Raw genomic sequence first — 27292 nt, 5'->3', positions numbered from 1 at the left:
TTATTTAGTGTATTTAACTGTTGTGTGTGTAATGTTTTTCTACACTGAAAAAAAAAAATATATATATTATTTTTGTCTTGTTTTCCTGTACAAATATTTAAACATTGTTAAATCAAGATACATTTACGGGAGAAGTAAAATAAGTCTTATTTTTTGAAAAATGTTTCAAAATTAGTTTATGCTTAAAACAAGAAAAGAATAGCCATTTTCTTTTTGAATTATGTGTATTTTTCTGACCTCATTGGCAGATATTGAAGCTCATTTCATTTTTATACATTTTCCAGAAAAAAACTAGACTTAATATCTTCAGTCATTTCGTTTCTCCAGTAAATGTATCTTGATTTAAGAATGTTTAGATGTTTGTACTGGAAAACAAGACAGAAACACTGAGGAAGAACATCATTTTGGCAGTGTAAAAATCATTGTGGTTGCATATTTTTGATCTTAATCAGTGAATTATATTTTTTCCGAATAAAATCTTTGTGCATTTTATCATAAATTGAAGATGTTTTTAATTAGACGCACAATTTCACAACATCCTCCTTGGACAACAATCCAAAACAAGCTTGCACAACAGTGCGGACAGTAATCCAAAAGCAGTTTCTGTTGTGGTCGGAAGCCGAGCGAAAGCTGCCAGGAGCCGCAGTCGGAGCCGGCGTGTCTCTCTCAGCAGAGCCGAGCACATTAAACCACACCGGGTTGTGTGGATGTGTAATGAGACGACAGCGACAGGGACGATTAGAGCGACATCTTCTTCTTCCACAATTAAGAAATGAGTGTTGTGTTTCCGTTTGTTTTCTTGTGTTTGCACACTGGATTGTTTTGACTCGTGTTTGTGTGTTTGAGAGTGAACCCGAACCCAGATTCATGAATAATGCAGCAGCCAGCTGGTGCTTCTCTCAGGAGACGCTCGCGCCGTTCCCTCGCGCACACAGACCTGAGGCGCGCGGTTTGAGTGTTAACAGGTCCGTCTGTCTGTTTCATGCGGTCTTGACTGTGGTTTGAATCAAGCGTTTGGTGTTATAGTGATGATGAGGATGACATTTGTGAGAAACTCAGATTTTATAGCCGCTGAGACACTGGCGAGGTTTGTTTAGTTAATTGTCGTCTGCTTTATTAACTCTCACCCCCCGTATACAGAAAACAACATGAATGTTCATTTGCACACCATCAGATTTAATGACTTCAGCAATACAGCAATACTTCTATAATGTGATGTGAAGCATTTCTGAGTGTAACAGAATTACCAATGAATGAAAATGAGAAGACTAAATACCCTAAGCTGCTCAGGCTGGTTTTAGCTGGATTTTTCAGCAGGGGTCTGTCTGTCTGTGTACCTACCCATCTGTCTACCTACCTGTCTGTCTATCTACCTACTTGTCTGTCTACCTGTCTGTCTACCTGTCTGTCTGTCTATTTACCTGTCTGTCTACCTGTCTGTCTGTCTATTTACCTGTCTGTCTATTTACCTGTCTGTCTATTTACCTGTCTGTCTGTCTATTTACCTGTCTGTCTATTTACCTGTCTGTATGTCTGTCTACCTGTCTGTCTGTCTATTTACCTGTCTGTCTATTTACCTGTCTGTCTATTTACCTGTCTGTATGTCTGTCTACCTGTCTGTCTGTCTGTCTGTCTACCTGTCTGTCTGTCTATCTATTTACTTGTCTGTCTACCTGTCTGTCTGTCTGTCTGTCTACCTGTCTGTCTGTCTATTTACTTGTCTGTTTACCTGTCTGTATGTCTGTCTACCTGTCTGTCTGTCTGTCTAACTGTCTGTCTGTCTACCTGTCTGTCTGTCTATTTACCTGTCTGTCTATCTACTTGTCTGTCTACCTACCTGTCTGTCTGTCTGTCTGTCTACCTGTCTGTCTGTCTATTTACTTGTCTGTCTACCTGTCTGTATGTCTGTCTACCTGTCTGTCTGTCTAACTGTCTGTCTGTCTACCTGTCTGTCTGTCTATTTACCTGTCTGTCTATCTACTTGTCTGTCTACCTACCTGTCTGTCTGTCTGTCTATTTACCTGTCTGTCTATTTACCTGTCTGTATGTCTGTCTACCTGTCTGTCTGTCTGTCTGTCTACCTGTCTGTCTGTCTATTTACTTGTCTGTCTACCTGTCTGTCTGTCTGTCTACCTGTCTGTCTGTCTATTTACTTGTCTACCTGTCTGTATGTCTGTCTACCTGTCTGTCTGTCTAACTGTCTGTCTGTCTACCTGTCTGTCTGTCTATTTACTTGTCTGTCTATCTACTTGTCTGTCTGTCTACCTATCTGTCTGTCTGTCTGTCTGTCTACCTGTCTGTCTAACTGTCTGTCTGTCTACCTGTCTGTCTGTCTATTTACCTGTCTGTCTATCTACTTGTCTGTCTACCTACCTGTCTGTCTGTCTGTCTGTCTGTCTACCTGTCTGTCTGTCTATTTACTTGTCTACCTGTCTGTATGTCTGTCTACCTGTCTGTATGTCTGTCTACCTGTCTGTCTGTCTACCTGTCTGTCTGTCTACCTGTCTGTCTGTCTACCTGTCTGTCTGTCTAACTGTCTGTCTGTCTATTTACCTGTCTGTCTATCTACTTGTCTGTCTACCTACCTGTCTGTCTGTCTGTCTGTCTACCTGTCTGTCTATTTACCTGTCTGTATGTCTGTCTACCTGTCTGTCTGTCTATTTACCTGTCTGTCTACCTGTCTGTCTGTCTATTTACTTGTCTGTCTACCTGTCTGTCTGTCTATTTACTTGTCTGTCTACCTGTCTGTCTACCTACCTGTCTGTCTGTCTATCTGCCTGTCTGTCTACCTGTCTCTGTCTACCTACCTTTCTGTCTATCTACCTACTTGTCTGTCTATCTACCTGTCTGTCTATCTACTTGTCTGTCTACCTACCTGTCTGTCTGTCTGTCTGTCTGTCTACCTGTCTGTCTATTTACCTGTCTGTATGTCTGTCTACCTGTCTGTCTGTCTGTCTGTCTATTTACCTGTCTGTCTGTCTGTCTACCTGTCTGTCTGTCTATTTACTTGTCTGTCTACCTGTCTGTCTGTCTGTCTGTCTACCTGTCTGTCTGTCTATTTACCTGTCTGTCTGTCTAACTGTCTGTCTGTCTATTTACCTGTCTGTCTGTCTATTTACCTGTCTGTCTGTCTGTCTACCTGTCTGTCTGTCTATTTACCTGTCTGTCTATCTACTTGTCTGTCTACCTACCTGTCTGTCTGTCTGTCTGTCTACCTGTCTCTGTCTACCTACCTTTCTGTCTATCTACCTACTTGTCTGTCTATCTACCTGTCTGTCTGTCTGTCTGTCTACCTGTCTGTCTATTTACCTGTCTGTATGTCTGTCTACCTGTCTGTCTGTCTGTCTGTCTATTTACCTGTCTGTCTGTCTGTCTACCTGTCTGTCTGTCTATTTACTTGTCTGTCTACCTGTCTGTCTGTCTGTCTGTCTGTCTACCTGTCTGTCTGTCTGTCTACCTGTCTGTCTGTCTATTTACCTGTCTGTCTGTCTAACTGTCTGTCTGTCTATTTACCTGTCTGTCTGTCTATTTACCTGTCTGTCTGTCTGTCTGTCTGTCTATTTACCTGTCTGTCTGTCTATTTACCTGTCTGTCTGTCTGTCTACCTGTCTGTCTGTCTATTTACCTGTCTGTCTATCTACTTGTCTGTCTACCTACCTGTCTGTCTGTCTGTCTGTCTGTCTACCTGTCTGTCTATTTACCTGTCTGTATGTCTGTCTACCTGTCTGTCTGTCTATTTACCTGTCTGTCTACCTGTCTGTCTGTCTATTTACTTGTCTGTCTACCTGTCTGTCTGTCTATTTACTTGTCTGTCTACCTGTCTGTCTACCTACCTGTCTGTCTGTCTATCTACCTGTCTGTCTACCTGTCTCTGTCTACCTACCTTTCTGTCTATCTACCTACTTGTCTGTCTATCTACCTGTCTGTCTATTTACTTGTCTGTCTATCTACCTGTCCGTCTACCTGTCTGTCTGTCTATTTACCTGTATGTCTATCTACCTGTCTGTCTACCTGTCTATCTACCTACTTGTCTGTCTATCTACCTGTCTGTCTATTTACTTGTCTGTCTATCTACCTGTCTATTTACCTGTCTGTCTGTCTATTTACCTGTCTGTCTGTCTGTCTACCTGTCTGTCTGTCTATTTACCTGTCTGTCTATCTACTTGTCTGTCTACCTACCTGTCTGTCTGTCTGTCTACCTGTCTGTCTATTTACCTGTCTGTATGTCTGTCTACCTGTCTGTCTGTCTATTTACCTGTCTGTCTACCTGTCTGTCTGTCTATTTACTTGTCTGTCTACCTGTCTGTCTGTCTATTTACTTGTCTGTCTACCTGTCTGTCTACCTACCTGTCTGTCTGTCTATCTACCTGTCTGTCTACCTGTCTCTGTCTACCTACCTTTCTGTCTATCTACCTACTTGTCTGTCTATCTACCTGTCTGTCTATTTACTTGTCTGTCTATCTACCTGTCCGTCTACCTGTCTGTCTGTCTATTTACCTGTATGTCTATCTACCTGTCTGTCTACCTGTCTATCTACCTACTTGTCTGTCTAGCTACCTGTCTGTCTATTTACTTGTCTGTCTATCTACCTGTCCGTCTACCTGTCTGTCTGTCTATTTACCTGTATGTCTATCTACCTGTCTGTCTACCTGTCTATCTGTCTACCTACCTGTTTGTCTAGCTACCTGTCTATTTACCTGTCTGTCTACCCATCTGTATGTCTATCTACCCGTCTATCTACCTCTCTGTCTGTTTACCTGTCTATCTACCTGTCTGTCTGCCCATCTATCTAACCATTTGTCTGTCTACCCGTCTTTCTGCTTTTCTGTCTATCTGTCTATAAACTAGCATGGTATCCATCTGAAATATGCTATAATACGTATCTGTAACCACAGCAAAACTCTAGCAATCACCCCAAGTACCCTAGTAACCATATAGCAACACCCTAACAACCACCCAGAATATCCTAGCAACTGCTTAGCAAACGATGAGTTTTCCAAATTTTGAGCTTTTAAAAATCAATCAAACTTAAAACCTTTATTTAAGTTTAATCTCTCTCTCTTTTTTACTGGCTTTTTGGTTGAAGTTGTTTTTTACATTCTCACAGAGAATATCATTTGATGGAGAAACACTGTGAAGTGGTTGTTTTGGCTGTGTGATTCAGTAGTACTACAGTAGTTCCAGCACATCTTCTGGCTCAGGTAGACAGTCGTAAGTCACTTTAGTGTTTCTCTAGATTATTCTGAGGCGTGAGGAACACATTTCTGTCTGATCGCTGCCAGAAAAACACACCTGTTTGGCCTGATCCAGGGATAATTGTTTTAGCAGAAGTTTGGTTCAGCGCTCTGTACTTATCTAGATCGCAGGTTCTCGACTCAAGGCCAACACCACAATGATTTATCATGCAAAATGGCACTTAAAAGTTGATAAATCTGTTTATTTTACTGTCCTAACATACATGAACATATTATTTATTGCATTTTATTACTTATTTAGCACCGTTTGGTTCAGGACGCCGCGATTGAGAGCCACTGATCACGTCTGATCAGATTTATGGAGGGTTTCTCATTGTGTAATTGTGAACAGCATCATCATTTGTCATCTTCTCGTCGTCTGACCTTCAGTATTACAACATGTTGGCTTGAACAAGAAGAATGGGCTCCATTTTTCCTCCCATTGTGTGTGGCGGCTAGTCAATCCTCTCCGTTATGTTGGAAGTGACAGGTTATCGATTCACCTGAAAGCCACTGCTGGAGACTGAAGGATGTTTCAGTGCTGCAGAACTTCAGGAAGCAAAGACAAACAAAATGAGATCCTTTAGTGAAGTAACAGCATTCAGTGTGTAGAATGACACTCACATTACCCATGAGGCCGTTTATATCAGGAAGATGAGTGACCCGTTCAATGCTAATCCACCGCTCGCTTTAACAGACAAAAGAAACACGTTGTCGGGATGAGATGGCTTGTACGTGCGCTCGCTGATTCTCTGAGGAACTTGTCAGGAAAATAGAGTCTAACGGCACGTTTAAGAGCCAGTAACTCTCAATTAAACGAGCCAACAGGTTGTAATGAAGTGTTGAATTAACAGGCTCCAGGCTAAATATACTCATGTCTTGTTAATTAAACATGAGGCTTCGGCTGGAGAACCACAGCAGAAGCTCATTAATGAACAGGTGTGTATGATCCTTCCTGACGTGACGATCTCGGTGTCTCAACTAAACACATCAGTCGAGTTACTGAAGTTAAAATCACTGAATAGAGCTGTGAAATCTGCTTCTGTAGAGACATGAGTCAACTTCATTAGCAGAAAAGAGTAATCATAATCCTAAAGAGAGATCCACCAATCGGAGAAGACGCTGTTACTATGGAAACAGGAAGCTTGAATGTGTATATGAATATGTGAAGTATGTATGTATGCGTTTGTGTGTGTATATATACATAGAGCACATGCAGTGTTCTCATGGTATATAGACTCTAGATTGTATCTGTTCTGTTTTGTCTGCTGAATAACAGCTCTGTGAGTCTGTGATGGAGGTTTATTTAGGTCAAGGTGATTCGTCTGCATCCGTCTGTATTAATCTAGACCACCTTGTCTGATTTCAATGCAGGTGGGAAGATATTTTCATTTATCAACATGAAAAATTCTGGCAGTATGAGGCTCATTTTGCTGTAATAGATCAGTAATCGGGACTGTTTTACATCAAAACGGATGCAGTAATGTGGATCAGATGGAAGCTCCTTTGATTTGTGTAGGATTATTAAAAAAAATGGCAGCAGTTTATAAAGCACTTTTTGAATAATTTCTATCAGAAACGACTGTATTCATCGCAAGTAGGGCGTGATTAATCGAGTTTTAGTTTCTGTTGTGATTTTTAGCTTCCAATGATTATGAAACAAAATGATTATTTGTGCAATGTAAAGAGTTGGGAAAGAAATTGCATGCGTGTCAGTATGTTGGATCCGTGCATTCGCTCTTAAAGTGACAGCAGCCTAATAAACCTGCTGTGAATCGTGAGAATTTTCCGGTTCTGCCTAATGATTCCGGTTCCGGTTCCATTATAATAATTAACTAATAAAAAATAGTAGTAAGGGAAAAATGCATAACACTCGACTCAAACAGTGCTTTCTGTGTTTATTATTCTTGTAAAAGGAATTTAACAGACTGTTATTCTCATCAAACACTTTACAGTAAGGTTTATTAGTTAACATAAGTTAACTACATTAACATGGACTAATAATGAACTGCATTTCTTCAGCATTTATTAATCTTTGTTAATTTCAGCATTTACTAATCCATTATTAAAATCAAGAGTTGTATTTGTTAACATTAATTAATGCACTGTGACATAACATCAACAAATAGATTATAATCGCTGATGCCCTCTACACTGATTTTAAAATAAAGGTGCCCTAAAAGTTTTTTTTTACAATATGTAATATAAGTCTAAGGTGTCTCCTGAATGTGTCTGTAAAGTTTCAGCTCAAAATACCCCATACATTTATTTTAAATAATTTTTTTAACTGCCTATTTTGGTGCATCATTAACTATGCGCCGATTCAGGCTGCGGCCCCTTTAAATCCTCGTGCTCCCCACCCCGGAGATCGTGACTGCTTTAAACAGCATAAACAAAGTTCACACAGCTAATATAACCCTCAAAATGGATCTTTACAAAGTGTTTGTCATACAGCATCAGATCATGTGAGTATAGTATTTATTTGGATGTTTACATTTGATTCTGAATGAGTTTGATAGTGTTTCGTGGCTAACGGCTAATGCTACACTGTTGGAGAGATTTATAAAGAATGAAGTTGTGTTTATGAATTATACAGACTGCAAGTGTTTAAAAATGAAAATAGCGACGGCTCTTGTCTCTGTGAATACAGTAAGAAACGATGGTAACTTTAACCACATTTAACAGTACATTAGCAACATGCTAACGAAACATTTAGAAAGACAATTTACAAATATCACTAAAAATATCATGATATCATGGATCATGTCAGTTATTATTGCTCCATCTGCCATTTTTCGCTGTTGTTCTTGCTTGCTTACCTAGTCTGATGATTCAGCTGTGCACAGATCCAGACGTTAATACTGGCTGCCCTTGTGTAATGCCTTGAACATGGGCTGGCATATGCAAATATTGGGGGCGTACATATTAATGATCCCGACAGTTACGTAACAGTCGGTGTTATGTTGAGATTCGCCTGTTCTTCTGAGGTCTTTTAAACAAATGAGATTTATATAAGAAGGAGGAAACAATGGAGTTTGAGACTCACTGTATGTCATTTCCATGTACTGATTTTAAAAACATCAATGTCATGATCCCTAATAAAAATAATTTTCCAGCTTTTTAAATGATTTTTATTTTGCACACCCCAACAAAATCCTGCCACTCTTTCTAAAATTATTAATTCTTTTCTAATAAAGCTATTGAAGTCATCTGCTGAACGTTCCCATATTTCTTCATATCGCAAAATATATATCACAGAAAAAGTACATATTGCAAAGTCAGTTTTTTCCAGTATCGTGCAGCCCTAATGTAGTTCCCCGTCACCTCAGTGTGATGCAGTGTTCCCTCACCTGTTGTTTGTTCTGTTTCATTACAGTCCAGTATGTTTTACTCTTCCCGCCGTGGCGCGTCTGATAATTGCGGTCGTGTTGTCGTCGCTTTGGGGCTCGTAGTTGTCATCATTGATAATGTTTCGATGACGACTTTTAGTGCACATTTCTCTTGTGTACCAGTGAATTGTGCTCCTCAGGCACTGTATTAAAAACAGGACAAGTCAGAAAACGTCCCAAGCGTTTAGCGTGCGCCATCTGACCTAATAGAAGAAGAATGCGCATTTAATTGAGTGCAGCGCTGCAGGCTGATGGAGGAGACGCTGCTCGTGTCCACACGGGGCAATAAATCCAAACCAACAGCGATGAGGAGATGCGCTCGGATCAGAGAGCGGCTGATCTGTTCAATATTAATGAAAGAGGGATTTATTGTTGAGCTGCATTTCAAATGTGCTGTATGAAACAGTGTGATGACACTCGTTTATTGAACGTCTCTTGCTGCAAATGCATCATTTTTCTTGGTTGTGTCCGTCACTGCTTTGACAGCTTTTATATAGACATTCATTGAGTAATAAAGCAAGTGTCGTTCATGTTGGGATTGTGACAGCTGATTTGCAGCATGTTGTTTAGTGTCTACAGCACTGCTTCTGAACTGCTTTTGCATTTGACAGAAGAATTGTATATTGTACATAAGTTTGAAAAAGTGTTTGCAATCATTATGAATTTTTTATTAGTTTTTGAAAGTCTCTTCTGCTCACCAAGGCTGCATTTATTTTATCAAAAATACAGTAAAAAAGAGTGAAATATATAGTAAAGTAATTTATTCCTGTGATTTTCAGCATCATTACTCCAGTCTTCAGTGTCACATGATCCTTCAGAAATCATTCTAATATGCTGAATTTGATGCTCAAGAAACATTTATGATTATTATCAATGTTGAAAACAGTTCATATTTTTGTGGAAAGTCAGTTTTTTTCCAGTATCGTGCAGCCCTAATGTATGTATATATGTATGTATATGTATATATGTGTGATATATATATATATATATATATATATATATATATATATATATATATATATATATATATATATATATATATATATATATATATATATATATATATATATATATCATATATATATATATATATATATATATATTACTATATATATATATATACGCCTATATATATATGTATATATATATATATATATATATATATATATATATATATATATATATATATATATATATGTATATATATATATATGTATATATATATATATATATATATATATATATATATATATATATATATATATATATATATATATATATATATATATATATATATATATGTATATGTATATATATATATATGTATATATATATATATATATATATATATATATATATATATATATATATGTATATATATATATATGTATATATATATATGTGTATATATATATATATGTGTATATATATATATATATGTATATATATGTATATATATATATATATATATATATATATATATGTATATATATATGTATATATATATATATATATATATATATATATATATATATATATATATATATATATATATATATATATATATATATATATATATATATATATATATATATATGTGTTTGGTTATATTTGGTTATTTGGTTTGTGAATATCTGATTGGACAAACAGCCTTTGGCATAATCAGCACAAGATGAAAAATGTTTCCTGATTATAGTGTTTTTATGATTAGTTGAATTTTATTATCTGCCTTCAGCATCATTATCTCCATGGTAACAGAGATGACGTGTTTAGATATGATTAGTTCTCTTCTTCAGTACAGATGACACACTGAACACAGGCTGTATTTCTGGAGTCTCTCGTCCAGGTGTCGTTCTGCAGCCGCTCCCCGAGCGCTAAAGGAATCTGCGGCTCAGCGTTCCAGTGCGCTGATGTTTTCCAGCTGTTCGCTGTGAACCGCCGCAGACTTCATGCATGTTTGTCTGATGCAGTCTTGATCATGTGACCGTGTGATGATGACGTGTGTTTGTGGTGTAAACACTGTGTGTATGCAGGGGATCAGTTGTGATTGTGATTCCAGCGTAAATGTGTTTGATTCTCTTTAAATGGAGATTTATGTAGATGTTGTTTGGTTGTTTTCTCGTCTGAAGACTCTGTGTGTGTGTTTGCACAATTTAAATGCACATTTTCTGTTTTACATGCAGTGTGTTTGTCAGTAGTTAGAGAAGGAAAGTACCGATTGCATTATATTATAGTTACATATCTGATGTTAACCAGTCTGTTAAACCTTCTTAAAGAGTTTCTGCCTTCAATCTTCGGCTGAAATCAGCAGGACGTTCATGTCCGATAAACGCTGAGCTTCGTTCTGTGTGTCTAAGGGTTTATTCAGCGCTGGTGACGGTACCCGGGGCCGTATCGATCAGGTCTAGAGTAGATTCGGCTGACAGGACTGGATTGATTTTCAGATAGTTACAGAACTTCTGTGGCTTTAGTGTCGTATCATTTGTACCTCAAGGAAAATCTCGTATTACTCCTTTATGAATGGTTCTTTTTAATGAATTTGTCTGAAATTATATGTAATATTAAGCATTATAATGTCCACTGAAAATAAGTGTAAACAAGTGTGTTCCCAACATGAGGCTATGAGTTATTTTGCAGAAATATAATTATTTTGCACATAAAAATAGATATTTTATATATTATTTTATATTTTCTAGTATAATCAAATATCTATATTTAATTTTTTAATTTATAGATTTAGATTTAAAAAAAAAAATTAGATACTCTATATATATTTTATTGGTCTGTATTTAATATTTTATTATATATTTTATATATTTTAGATTTTTGATTAATATCTTAAATACAATAAATGTAAAAGAAAATCAAATTTCTTTATATATATATATATATATATATATATATATATATATATATATATATATATATATATATATATATATATATATATGTATATATATGTGCAATATATAAAATTAATATTAATAATTATATTAGACTTTTGCTTTCATATTTATTGTATCTTTTATGTTTTTTTATGTATTTCATGTATTTTTTGGATGACACTTATTTTACATAATACAAATTTAATGTATTTAAATTGAAGGTAAATGGCAAATATAGAAATAAAACCATTTCAAAATATTAATAAAAAAACTATAATATTTATTTTGCAAAAAAATACTTAAAAGCACATAAAATATATATATTTTATATATTTTTCATGTCACTGTCACTGCAATATATTCTTTTTATATTCTATTATAATCAAATATATTCATTTATATAATCTCTGTTTTACTATATATTATTTTTTTTCTATTATAGATTTATATTTTATTTTTTTCTATTTTAGATACACTCATATTTTATTTTATTAGAATTCCTATATATTTTATATAAATGTTTATATATTGTATATTTAATTTTATTCTATTTAAGTTTTTAGATTTTTAGATTACTAATATTTAAATATAAAATATAATATTTGCATTTTATATAATATTTTTTTATATTGGATTACATTTATTTTACATTTTATGTGTATATATATATATATATATATATATATATATATATATATATATATATATATATATATATATATATATATATATATATATATATATATATATATATATATATATATATATATATATATATATATATATATATATATATATATATATATATATATATATATATATATATATATATATATATATATATAAAATATTTGATTTTTTTTTTTGTTTTGTTTTTTTTGGATTACACTTATTTTACATTATTTTTATATATATAATATATATTTATATATAGATCAAATGTAATATTTGAATTTTTTTTATTGTATTTTTTAATTTGGATTACACTTATTTTACTTAATAAAATATTTAAATTAAATGAAAATGCCAAATATAAAAATAAAACCAATTCAAAATATAATAGCGTGACAATAAACACACACCTCTCTATATATCAGCTGTGTTAGTTAGTTAGTTGTCTGATGAGTGTGTGAATGAAATGCTGTTGGGTCAAATGGTTTATGATGATGAAGCACATGTGCGTCTTATTCCAAACACAGACTACAGCATTAATAATGCAGGCCGAGACGATCAATACAGCAGCCGATCGATGACACACACACTCTCTGTGTGTGTGTGTGTGTGTGTGTGTGTGTGTGTGTGAGATGTTGTAGTGTTTCTCTACTGATGAGTGTCTGATAACAGCGTTTGGTGTAAACGTCTCTACCATTATGAAACAAAATCATCTCATGTGAGTTTACAGCACTGTTATTTTTCGCCATACAAGCACATTAGTGTTCACATTAGAGCTCAGTATAATGAGAAGAATTAGCATAATTATGATCATCAGAACATCAAAACATGCAGTGAAGATGAAGAACTGGCACACAAACAGCGTCTGAATGAGGATCTCATGGTATAAACTCACTGACATGATAATGAATGACGACCCGTGACCTGCGCGTCTCTCATGTTTTGTGTCTATAATTACAGCTCTTATCACAGATGCGTGTGGATTCATTGTTCGGCGTGTCGAGTGATTTCTCTGCTTCATATCGCTCTCATCAGATCACAGTAGGGAGGTGTTTTTCTACATGTTCAGATTATTTGTGTTTTCATTGAGAGAATTGCAAACTGCCGTAATGAACCTCCCGTCTGCAGGATTATCCATCACTCAGAATCAGTACACACTGCTTCTGGCTTCATTTCAGGCCTGTTCGCAGATCTAGGTAATTTATTGCAATGCGGCATTGCCGTTTTACTTGTTAATACAGCGGGTCTGAAGTGAGTTATGGAGGTTTATGCCTGTTGGTATTGTGTTTCTGATCAGTTGAGCGTGTGAGTGTGTGTTTGGAGCGTCACGTGAGCACACACAGCTTCAGTACTCGTGTTCTGGGATTCTTGTGTAGGTTGTTTCCGGCACGAGTCCAACAGAGAGAGATATGAAGCTTACGACTCCAACGCTCGATTCATGCATCTCTGAAGGATTCTCTTCAGCTGAACACCACACACACACTCACACATACGACACACACTCAAACACACACTCTCTCGCCCACCATCAGATACTCATCCAAACACTGATCGGTTCACAGAGCTACACACACACACTGCAGCAGTTACTGTACGTGTCAGAAAACACTGACGTTCTCATTGAATATCTGCAATAAACACATGTGCAGTCCTGACACACAGAGCATGTGCACGACACGCATGTTTCAGTTAGGTGTGTGGAAACTCAACTCTAAATACTATGGAATTTAATGATTTATTTCAATTTCTGCATGTGCAATCAATGGCATATATATACAGTGCATCCGGAAAGTATTCACAACGCTTCACTTTTTCCACATTTTGTTATGATACAGCCTTATTTCAAAATGGATTACATGCTTTATTTTCCTCAAAATTCTATAAAAAATGACAACATGAAAGAAGTTGAAATCTTTGCAAATGTATTAAAGGTGCCCTAGAATTAAAAATTGAATTTACCTCGGCATAGTTGAATAATTAGAGTTCAGTACATGGAAATGACATACAGCGAGTCTCAAACTCCATTGTTTCCTCCTTCTTATGTAAATCTCATTTGTTTAAAAGACTTCTGGAAAACACTCAGATCTCAACATAACAGTAACAGTCGGGATCATTAATATGTATGACCCCAATATTTGCATATGCCAGCTCATGTTCAAGGCATTAGACAAGGGCAGCCAGTATTAACGTCTGGATCTGTGCACAGCTGAATCATCAGACTAGGTAAGCAAGCAAGAACAATAGCGAAAAATGGCAGATGGAGCAATAATAACTGACATGATCCATGATATCATGATATTTTTAGTGATATTTGTGAATTGTCTTTCTAAATGTGTCATTAGCATGTTGCTAATTTACTCTTAAATGTGGTTAAAGTTACCATCGTTTCTTACTGTATTCATGGAGACGAGAGCCGTCGCTATTTTCATTATTAAACACTTGCAGTCTGTATAATTCATAAACACAACTTCATTCTTTATAAATCTCTCCTACAGTGTAGCATTAGCCGTTAGCCACAGATCACAGCCTCAAATTCATTCAGAATCAAATGTAAACATCTAAATAAATACAATACTCACATAATCAGACGCATGCATGCAATATGCATAACGAACACTTTGTAAAGATCAATTTTGAGGGTTATATTAGCTGTGTGAACTTTGTTCATGCACTGTTTAAGGCAAGCGCGAGCTCCGGGGTGGGGAGCACGAGCATTTAAAGGGGCCGCAACCTGAATCGGCGCATTTCTAATTATGCCCCAAAATAGGCAGTTAAAAAAATTAATAAAAAAAAATCTATTGGGTATTTTGAGCTGAAACTTCACAGACACATTCAGGGGACACCTTAGACTTATATTACATCTTGTAAAAAAATGTTTGATGGCACCTTCAAAAATAAAAAACGGAAAAAATCACATGTACATAAGTATTCACAGCCTTTGCCATGACACTCAAAACTTCCAAACTGAGCGATTGGAGGAGAAGGGTCTTGGTCAGGGAGGTGACCAAGAACCTGATGGTCACTCTGACAGAGCTCCAGTGGAGAGAGGAGAACCTTCCAGAAGAACAACCATCTCTGCAGCACTCCACCAATCAGACCTGTATTGTAGACGGAAGCCACTCCTCAGTGAAAGTCACATGACAGCCTGCCTGGAGGACTCTCAGACCATGAGAAACAAAATTCTCTGGTCTGATGAAACAAAGATTGAACTCTTTGGCCTGAATAGCAAGCGTCATGTCTGGAGGAAACCAGGCACTGCTCATCATCTGGCCAATCCCATCCCTACAGTGAATCATGGTGGTGCCAGCATCATGCTGTGATGTTTTTCAGTGGCAGGAACTGGGACACTAGTCAGGATCAAGGGAAAGATGAATGCAGCAATGTACAGAGACATCCTTGATGAAAACCTGCTCCAGAGCGCTCTGGACCTCAGACTGGGGCCAAGGTTCATCTTCCAACAGGACAACGACCCTAAACACACAGCCAAGATAACAAAGGAGTGGCAATTGGACAACTCTGTGAATGTCCAGCCAAAGGCCAGACTTGAACATCTCTGGAGAGATCTGAAAATATATATATATATATATATATATATATATATATATATATATATATATATATCTATATATATATATATATATATATATATATATATATATATATATATATATATATATATATACAGTTGCAAGAAAAAGTATGTGAACCACTTGCAGAATCTGTGAAAATGTGAATAATTTTAACAAAATAAGAGAGATCATACAAAATGCATGTTATTTTTTATATAGTACTGCCCTAAGATATTTTACATAAAATATGTTTATATATAATCCACAAGCGCTGAATTTATTAAAATAACCCCGTTCAAAAGTTTATGAACCATTGATTCTCAATACTGTGTGTGGTTACCTGATGATACCTGATGATGATGATGATGAGCTCTGTTCTTCAGAAAAATCCTCCAGCTCCTGCAGATTCATCAGTTTTCAAGCATTTTTACAGCAGCACAGCAGCTGCGGGCTGCTGTAGTCCAGAGGTCAAAGGGCAGGAAAATAAAAGCAACATGATATTTTAATGCATCAGTGTTTTGTCTTTTGGTTCAGAGTTTAAGACTCTGATGTGATGGACAGATGGGTATTATGAGTGTTTTCATAACAGGCGTCTTAACGGGTTTTAGCAGGATTTATTTATCCAACCTAAAGTGACCAGAAAGTCCAATGCAAACTGTATAAACAGTATCTCTATCAGCCCTAATGAGGAGTTCCTCTCTCATATAATGCATTGAAGCGCTCATCCTCGGCGCTTTCAGATCCTGCGCATCGGTTTAAGTCAGAGGAAATCACAGTCACGAAGCCGTAACCCCGTTAAAACGCTTTCAGTGTTGCGGGAGCTCAAATAAGCTTGTAAATTGATTATGCTGAATGGAATAAGCTGCACTGGAGTCTTTATTTATTTATTTTATAGACTCCAGAGAGCCGGAAGCACATGTGCGGTTAATCCCGTCTGGATGTGGCGTTCCGGGCGGCTTGAGGAAAGAAAAGCCCTCAGAGAGTTTGATTTCATTAAAAACTCAGTTGTTTGATGTTTATTCAGAGTTTTAATTCAGATGTAATTGTGTCTGTTTTCAGAAGTGACTGTCAGTGGGCCGGCGCTTATTAAACTGCTTCTTTGTAATTAAATGAAATATGTTAATCCATGCATTCATCACCAGTTTAGTGTTTCTTTAATACTGTCACAACAATTAATCAGACCTATATATATATAAACTTTGGTGTAGGATTTACTTTTAATCATTTTCACTCAGAAATTACTAGTAAACTTCACAAATAATAGAATAAATAATACTTTCAAAGAAATGGCAAGTAACTATGGAAGCTTGTTTCCACAAGAGAATAAAAAATAAAAAAAGTATTGCCAATTTTTCATCTCACAATTTTGACTTTTTTCCTCACAATTGCAGGTTTCTATCTCACAATTTGGACTTTATAACTTACAAGTTTATATCTGACAATTCTGAGAAGGAAAAATAAGTCAGAATTGCAAAATATAAACTCACAATTGCAAGAAAAAAGTCTTTAGTGTTTTATTTACAACTTTGAAATCTCCTTTTTGAACACTGTTTTTGTGTGTGTCCCTTTAAATGCAAATGAGCTGCTGCTCCCGCCCCCTTTCCAGAAGAGGGCGGAGCTTTAACAGCTCAACAACAACAAAGCTGGAGAATCTCATGCAGCCAAAATGAGGAAAGTGTTCAGCCTTACATTGTTCAAACCGGAGTCGACACTGTTGGCCCCGCCCCCTTTGTTGTGTGTTCTCGGGGGCGGGGTTTATGTAAATTTTAGGGTTACTGATGTAACTAACCCGGGAAGAAGCTCATTGTAGTTCCTACCAGCAAAAATATTAAAAAATATTTAATTTTGAAGCCTTCCCAACAGAATCAAAGCCTATTATCAAAGACTGCATCATTTTATAGTATAAATGGCCCTGGGATTAAAAATTGCAGTTTTAATGCGTTTCAATGGGGACATTTTTGTCCTTCAGGTTCTGAGAGGAATTATTTTGTGTTACTAGTGTAAAATAGATTTATTAAAGGAAATGGGGGTGAAATAGTAAAATTCCAATAAAAATACACACTTGTGCCAAAATGTATGCAGTTGGCATAAACACAGGCAAAATGATCAAAAAAACAAAACTGAAAAAGACAAATGTCCATAAGGACGCACAGGGGTTAACTAGTCTCCTGTTTTGGCATCACTTACTGTCAGAGGACTGAACCATCATTAGAAGAGTCTTTCTTCAAAAGAATCAGCAAATCATAATCACTTTGTTTGCTCAAGCACTCCATTCCTGCACCCGCCTGACTGAATATGAATCATATCTAATATAAATATTACACTGATTAGCACACAGCTTCATATTCATCTATATCAAGAGCTCATAATTACATACAAGTGGCTCAGTATGTGAATTAGTTCAGATCACTGTAATTGTTCTTTACAGCTGTACTCAACAAGAAGACATGAACAGTGCTGTAATTTCAGTCATACATCAGTGTTCAAGAAAGAGCTGTGTAATCTACATTGAGCAGGTTGTTGAAAAATATGTATTAAAATATTTCATATTTCATTTATTGATTTTACTATGACTCTTTCTGAAGGTTCAGAGGTACATGTTTATGAGTGAATCATTGAATAATTTATTGAAATGATTTGTTCAAAATCTGTGCTTTATTCAAAAACGAATCAAGTGATTGAGTCATTGAATCATTCACTTAACTGATTTGTTTGAAAAACGGGTTATTTTGAATAAGTAGGTACTTTACAACTGCAAAAAAGTATGTTCTATATAGTATGAATGTAATCTGGATGTATTTCATTCGCCGCCATGTCATTATCACGTGACCTACCAGTGTTGAAGCACTTGAAGCTTCTGATCCATCAGTGCGTCACGTTCCTGACCTCAGTGCCTTTTTGTTGTTTCATCTTCTAGAATGTTCCTCAGCTGCCATGTGGAAAAGCTCTTTACAGCTATGAGGGCAAAGAACCAGGTGACCTGAAGTTCAACAAAGGCGACATCATCATCCTGCGGCGGAAGGTGGACGAGAACTGGTTCCACGGCGAGTTGAACGGCCTCCACGGCTTCCTGCCGGCCAGTTACATCCAGTGCATCCGACCGCTGTCACAGACACCTCCGCAGGGGAAAGCGCTGTACGACTTTGAGGTCAAAGACAAAGACCAGGACAAAGACTGCCTGACCTTCACTAAGGTATGAACGCTTCAGTTAAATCACTGTCTGAATCACGAGATAGTGAGTTTTGTACAGAAAGAAGTCTCTTCTGCTCTCCACGGTTGCATTTATTTGAAATATTATTACAATTTAAAACAGCTGTTTTCTATGTGAGAATATAGTAAAATATAATTTATTCCACTGATCAAAGCTGAATTTTCAGCATCATTACTCCATGATTACTTCTCTGGAGTCTGATTGTCAATAGTTATCAAAAAAAAAATTAAAATTTTGATTCACGAATAAGGGTCGCCAAAATGTTCAAAGTGGGCGGAGCCATTTTTACTAAAATGGCTATAATTCTTGAATGGAATGAGATATTTTGCATTCTGTGGTCGCATGGAAAATGATATGGCGATTGGCCACTTGGTGGCGCTATAACAGGAAAAAAGACATGAAAATGGCTATAACTACTTCACTGTTAGTCCAATCGACTTTACAATTGGCATGCAGTGTCTTCTTCCGAGGTGCCATGATTGTTTATGAGGACATGGACGTATCTTAAAAAACATCTTCATTGGCCAATGAAGTTTGAGCTGCTATCAGACAAGGTTAGTAGAAGCGGATCGGAACGAAACTTGCTGGGCCTGTTTGACTCACGGCCCTAGAGGCCTGTGAGAAATTTGATTAGAAATCGGCCACTGCGGTGCGCGTTCACGTTTTTCAAGTGTGTAAAGGATTGTTTTTCGCACACGCCCACAACAGTCATACCACATGGTAAAACTCCTTATTCTGAGCAACATTGCCTCTAGAAACGTTCGTTAAATATTTGAGATTATTTATAAAAACAACTTTGGTGAACTAGTTCTGGGTTTTTGGTTGTTAAAAAGCTTTATAAACCATAAACCACTCGCAGATGAACAGTGCTGTAATTTCAGTCATATCAGTGTTCAAGAAAAAGCTATGTAATGTACATTGAGCAAGTTATTGAAAAAATGCAAATATTTATTAAAATATTTCATATTTCAATTATTGATTTTACTACGACTCTTTTTGAAGGTTCAGAGATACATCATCTTTATGAGTGAGTCATTGAATCGTTTATTCAAATGATTTGTTCAAAACCGGTGCTTTATTTTGAAATGAATCAAGTGATTGAGTCATTGAATCATTCGCTTAACTGATTCGTTTGAAAAACACGTTTTTTTGAATAAGTAATTACTTTACAACCACTAAAAAGTATGTTCTATATAGTATGAATGTAATCTGGACGTACTTCATTCACCGTGTTGTCATATATCATGGTAGAACTCCTCATTCTGAGCAACTTTGACTCTAGGACCGCCACTGTCCATCGAATCGTTCATTAAATATTGGATATTATTTATAAAAACAACTTTGGTGAACTAGTTCTGGTTTTTTTTTTTTAAACCACAAGTTTCCTATAGACAATAGCCTGTATTGACTGCAAATGGTCTTTTCCATCTATGATCGAGATGGTTACAGGCTTGCTAATTAAAACATTATTCCTTTTTACGCATGAGCTTAAAAGCCTTAAATTGCTTGAACCCCGATAACTGCTGCTCACAGCTATCTGAAAAAATATATCAAAATTAAGTGAGTTTTTGGTCAAAACAAGAACAAATATCTGCCAGTGGGGTCAGAAAAATAATCTTAATTCAAAGGGAAAACAAGATTATTTTCTGACCCCATTGGCAGATATTTGCTCTTGTTTTAACCAAAAACTCACTTAATTTTGATATATATTTTTCAGAAAACAAGATATAATATCTTCATTCGTTTTGATCTTGATTTAAGAATGTTTAGATATTTGTGCTGGAAAACAAGACAGAAATCCTGAGGAACAGCATTATTTTTGCAGTGTGGGACGTGTGTGTGTTTTAGATTATACAGCCTTAAAGCAATATTTTACCCAAACATGCTAATTCTGTCATCATTTATTCACTCTCATGTCACTCTTTGACTTTATTCCTCTTGTGAAACACAAAAGCAGATGTTTATCAGAATATTCATGCTGTCAAAGATGCGAAAAATATGAAGATTCAGGTTGTAAAGGATGACAGATCACTGGACACTGTATGTTTGAAGATCATCTGTGGATCATCAGTGAGGTTTAAGAGCTCTTTTCATCTGGCCGCAGTGCATGATGGGTAAATACAGCTGTGATTCTGTATCTCTCTCTCACCTGCTCTCATGTATCAGGAGCAGGAGACATCAAGACGGCTTCGAAGGTGGTCTGAAACCAGATTCCTTCTGATCTGTTTCTGTGTTCAGTTTACATGTATGCATTTGACAAATGCATTTATAAGCAACATGCATTGATTAAAAATATCTGCCTTAAATGCAGTTCATGCATTGCCTGGGTATCAAACCCATGACTCTGGTGTTGCTAGCGCTATATATGATCAACTGTTTGACTTCAGGAAAGCACAATCAGCTGCTTATGTTGTGACACATCTACCTGTATGCATTATGCTGTTTTGAATGGCTGTGCCTTTGTGAGATGTTTTGATAAATGTTTATTCTGCCATTTTGTCATTTTCTCTCCCTCATGTTGTTCAAACCTGTATGACTTTCTTTATTCTTTCTTTAAAACACAAAATAAGATGGTGTAGGACCGAGCAAGATGATGTAAAGTGTCAATCAAAAGATGTTTTTGAGAATATGTTAAGATACGATATTTTATCTTTTTACTTTTTCAATTTCTTCAGTATTATTGTTAGACCTATTTAAATCACTGTTTTTTGTTTTTATTTGTCCATTTTTTTTCTTGTTTTGTAACCGACTGTTTGCATCAATAATTGCTTTTATATTTTTATATTTAATGTTTTTTATATTAGATTAGGCTACTATTAGTTTTTGCTAGATATTTTACTTATGTGTGTGTGTGTGTGTGTGTGTATGTGTATGTGTATTTTTATATATATATATATATATATATATATATATATATATATATATATATATATATATATATATATATATATAAATAATATTATAATTGCTATTAGTTTCTATCTTTAAGTATAATTTATGGGTTATTCATTTAATATAAAATAAACACTAACTGATATTAATTTAAAATAAGCATTAATGGCTATATATATATATATATATATATATATATATATATATATATATATATATATATATATATATATATATATATATATATATATATATATATATATATCTCAGGGTTATTAATTTAATATAAAATAAACATTAACTGAAATAAAATAAAAAATTAAAAAGTTTACAGTTTCATTTAAAGCAAAATACTAAAATAACTACAATACAATACAAAATATATAGACATTTAAAAAACAATAAACCCAAATAAAAATGCCAAAAACAAAACAAAATTACTAAAACTTTAACTAAAATTAAAATGAAAAGCTGCAAATAAAATCTAATTCAAAATATTAACAAAAATTGTAATAGTATATCATTTATACTAAATATATATGTAAAATCCTCTATGACAAATCACTTTGGATAAAAGCATCTGCTAAATTCATAAAATTTAAAAATATATATTTTGGTCCCCATTGACTTTCATTGTATGGACAACGTTTTTTTTTTTAAAATATCTTCTCTGATGTTCCTCAGAAGAAGGAAAGTCATACAGGTTTGTAACCGGTTAATTGTGACAGAATGATGATTTGTGGCTGAATTCACTTAAGTGAAATAAAAGTCTTCTCCTCCGTTCATTTTCTCTTCTGTATGTTCCTCACGTCCGCTGTCAGCCGCGCAGCTGCAGTGTTTGTTCTGTGGCTTCAGACGTCTCAATGCTTTACAAACAGCCTCTGTACTCCAGGAGTCAGTCGAGACGGAAACGGAAAGATGTGTCCTGAAAACCAGAGCGTCCAGACCAGAGACGCCTTTCATGGAGAAGAACGACGGTCGGAAGATGCGCTGGAGCGACTGACGAGGATCTGAATACTAAAACAGTCATTCATAGACACTTGATTGAGTCTCATCTGAGTTCAGGAAGCTTCTGCTGTTTGAAACTTGATATGAATTGAATCAAATGAGTTCTTTATAGAAGGTCAGTTCATTTGCTTTGGCTTCTGTATGATCAGTTCAATTCATTGAGAAACAGATACTGAAGCATTAATGTGTGTGACATTCAGTCACTGGTGGTTTGATTAATGAATTCAACTGAACTGAAATGAATCAACTTTGAACTGAATTGAGCTGAATAATGACTCTATTGTCTTCTGTAGAGCTGAAATCGAATTAATTTGCGACATTACCACTCTTATTTTCCTGTTTATTACTGTGAAGCTGCCTTGAAAGTCTGTGTTGTATACAGCCCTATAGAAATAAAGCCGACTTGACTTGAAGAGTGATGCTTTCAGAGCACTGATCTGATAACTGATGCAGCCAATCATGTGAGTTTGGGGCGGAGCTAACTGTCTGACTGGCCAATGATTTGTCTGGTTTGTCATTAATAAAGTGTCTTATGGTTTCATTATGTGTGTTTTATGAAAGTCAGAATTGTGACAGTCTTTCCTCTGTTCAGCATAAAAGGAGATATTTTGAAGAATGTTGAAAACTAAACCGTTTTGGTTCCCATTGACTTACATTGTATTTTTAGTCCATAAATGAGGGTGAGATATTCTGTTAGTATATTTTTCTGTGAGCCTCTGATCAAACAGTAAATACTGTCATAATTTCAACCTTTTATCTCATAAATGACTTAGTCATATTTTTTGACTTATCTCATAATTATGATGTCATAATTTTGACTTATCTCATAATTAGGATTTAGTATGTCATAATTTATCATTAAATGTCTTAGTATGTCATAATTTGGACTTTATATCTCTTAATTATGACGTCATAATTTTGACTTCTCTCATAATTAGGACTTAGTTTGTCATAATTTAAACTTTTTATCTCATAAAAGACTTAGTATGTCATAATTTTGACTTTTATCTCATAATTATGACTTAGTATGTCATAACATTTTACTTTTATTTCATAATTATGGTGTCATAATTTTGACTTTTCTCATAATTATAATGTCATATGAATGTTGACTTATCTCATAATTAGGATTTAGTATGTCATAATTTATCATTAAATGTCTTAGTATGTCATAATTTTGACTTTTTATCTCATAATTATGACGTCATAATTTTGACTTATCTCATAATTATAATGTCATAATTTTGACTCATCTCATAATTAGGATTTAATATGTCATAATTTATCATTAAATGACTTAGTATGTCATAATTTTGACTTTTTATCTCATAATTATGATGTCATAATTTTGACTTATCTCATAATTAGGATTTAGTATGTCATAATTTATCATTAAATGTCTTAGTATGTCATAATTTTGACTCTTTATCTCATAATTATGACGTCATAATTTTGACTTATCTCATAATTATGATGTCATAATTTTGACTCATCTCATAATTAGGATTTAGTATGTCATAATTTATCATTAAATGTCTTAGTATGTCATAATTTTGACTTTTTATCTCATAATTATGACGTCATAATTTTGACTTATCTCATAATTATAATGTCATAATTTTGACTCATCTCATAATTAGGATTTAATATGTCATAATTTATCATTAAATGACTTAGTATGTCATAATTTTGACTTTTTATCTCATAATTATGATGTCATAATTTTGACTTATCTCATAATTAGGATTTAGTATGTCATAATTTATCATTAAATGTCTTAGTATGTCATAATTTTGACTCTTTATCTCATAATTATGACGTCATAATTTTGACTTATCTCATAATTATGATGTCATAATTTTGACTCATCTCATAATTAGGATTTAGTATGTCATAATTTATCATTAAATGTCTTAGTATGTCATAATTTTGACTCTTTATCTCATAATTATGATGTCATAATTTTGACTTATCTCATAAGACTTAGTATGTCATAATTTTGACTTTTTATCTCATAATTATGATGTCATAATTTTGACTTATCTCATAATTAGGATTTAGTATGTCATAATTTATCATTAAATGTCTTAGTATGTCATAATTTTGACTCTTTATCTCATAATTATGACTTAGTATGTCATAACATTTTACTTTTATTTCATAATTATGGTGTCATAATTTTGACTTTTCTCATAATTATAATGTCATATGAATGTTGACTTATCTCATAATTAGGATTTAGTATGTCATAATTTATCATTAAATGACTTAGTATGTCATAATTTTGACTTTTTATCTCATAATTATAATGTCATAATTTTGACTTCTCATAATTAGGATTTAGTATGTCATAATTTATCATTAAATTACTTAGTATGTCATAATTTATCATTAAATGACTTAGTATGTCATAATTTTGACTTTTTATCTCATAATTATGACGTCATAATTTTGACTTATCTCATAATTATAATGTCATAATTTTGACTCATCTCATAATTAGGATTTAATATGTCATAATTTATCATTAAATGACTTAGTATGTCATAATATTTGACTTTTATCTCATAATTATGTTGTCATAATTTTGACTCATCTCATAATTATAGTATGTCATAATTTATCATTAAATGTCTTAGTATGTCATAATTTTGACTCTTTATCTCATAATTATGACGTCATAATTTTGACTTATCTCATAATTATGATGTCATAATTTTGACTCATCTCATAATTAGGATTTAGTATGTCATAATTTATCATTAAATGTCTTAGTGTGTCATAATTTTGACTTTTTATCCTATAATTTTGACTTGTCATAATTTTTACTTTTATCTCATAATTAGGATTTAGTATGTCATAATTTATCATTAAATGACGTAGTATGTCATAATTTTGACTTTTTAATCTCATAAATATGACTTAGTATGTCATAACATTTTACTTTTATTTCATAATTATGGTGTCATAATTTTGACTTTTCTCATAATTATAATGTCATATGAATGTTGACTTATCTCATAATTAGGATTTAGTATGTCATAATTTATCATTAAATGACTTAGTATGTCATAATTTTGACTTTTTATCTCATAATTATAATGTCATAATTTTGACTTCTCATAATTAGGATTTAGTATGTCATAATTTATCATTAAATTACTTAGTATGTCATAATTTATCATTAAATGACTTAGTATGTCATAATTTAAACTTTTTATCTCATAATTAGGACTTAGTTTGTCATAATTTAAACTTTTTATCTCATAAAAGACTTAGTATGTCATAATTTTAAGTTTTATCTCATAATTATGACTTAGTATGTCATAATATTTTACTTTTATCTCATAATTATGTTGTCAATATTTTGACTCATCTCATAATTATATAGTCATAATTTAAACTTTTTATCTCATAATTATGACTTGGTATGTCACAATGTTTTAATTTTAACCCATAATTAGGGCTTAGTGTGTCAGAATTTTGACTTTTTATCCTATAATTTTGACTTGTCATAATTTTTACTTTTATCTCATAATTAGGACTTTTTATCTCATAAATGACGTAGTATGTCATAATTTTGACTTTTTAATCGCATAAATATGACATGCCATAATTAGGACTTAGTATGTCATAATTTTGACTTTTATCTCATAATTAGGACTTGGTATGCCATTATTTTGACTTTATCTCATAATTATGATTATGTCATAATTAGGACTTAGTATGTCGTAACTTTGACTTTTATGCTTTTATTAAGATTTACCGAAACATGATTTTTTTCCAGTGTGGTGGAAACGGCTTCCACAGCAGTGAGATCATGATTCCTCCCTGTGCTGTAGGGCAGGTGTTGTGATGGATGCTGGGAGATGATCTTCCCGTTCACATATTTCATTTCTCATTCGGCTGTAAATATGAAAATTAAATGTGGCTTTATATAAGGATGTGATTTATCTCTTTAACACATTTCCACAATGCAAGAATAAACACTGAAGGAGAGTTTTCTGCATGTGTTTACTGTGTGTTTCCTCTCTCACAGGACGAGATTCTGACCGTGATACGAAGAGTGGATGACAACTGGGCAGAAGGCATGCTGGGAGATAAGATTGGGATTTTTCCTATCCTATACGTGGAGGTAAGTGTATTAAAGCCTGTGCTTTAAATATGCATCAGGAGAAATGAATGTTCTTGTGGCGATTACAGGCAGGAGTTAATTGTTTTCCATTCCTTCTCAAACTCATCTGGCTCATGATTCATGTGATTTCCGGCTGATTGATTGGAACGTGCCCGAGCGCAGGAAACTCGATCCCTTCTGCCCTCGCCATCACCAGATGAAAATGGGAAAATAAATGATGTTTATCTTTCTTTTCTCCTTTCAGCTCATTTAAAATCTGGCCTCGTGCGCTCACGCTGGGATGTGTCTCGATCACGC

At 34.2% G+C, this 27292-nt stretch overlaps 1 protein-coding gene across 1 annotated transcript in view; it reads left to right on the top strand.

Moving 5' to 3' along the window:
- The window catches only part of LOC137036411 (E3 ubiquitin-protein ligase SH3RF3-like), a 128633-nt gene that overhangs the window by 61171 nt on the left and 40170 nt on the right, over positions 1-27292 (top strand). Inside the window, exons 2-3 of the mRNA XM_067410568.1 lie at positions 18667-18942; positions 26900-26995. Coding sequence (XP_067266669.1) covers positions 18667-18942; positions 26900-26995 — 372 coding nt within the window. The remainder of the gene's footprint in view (positions 1-18666; positions 18943-26899; positions 26996-27292) is intronic.

This window comes from Chanodichthys erythropterus, chromosome 14 (assembly GCF_024489055.1).
Source record: "Chanodichthys erythropterus isolate Z2021 chromosome 14, ASM2448905v1, whole genome shotgun sequence".
Taxonomy (NCBI): domain Eukaryota; kingdom Metazoa; phylum Chordata; class Actinopteri; order Cypriniformes; family Xenocyprididae; genus Chanodichthys; species Chanodichthys erythropterus.
The sequence above is the reverse complement of the archived record's forward strand: the minus strand, read 5'-3'. Positions and strand labels throughout refer to the sequence as shown.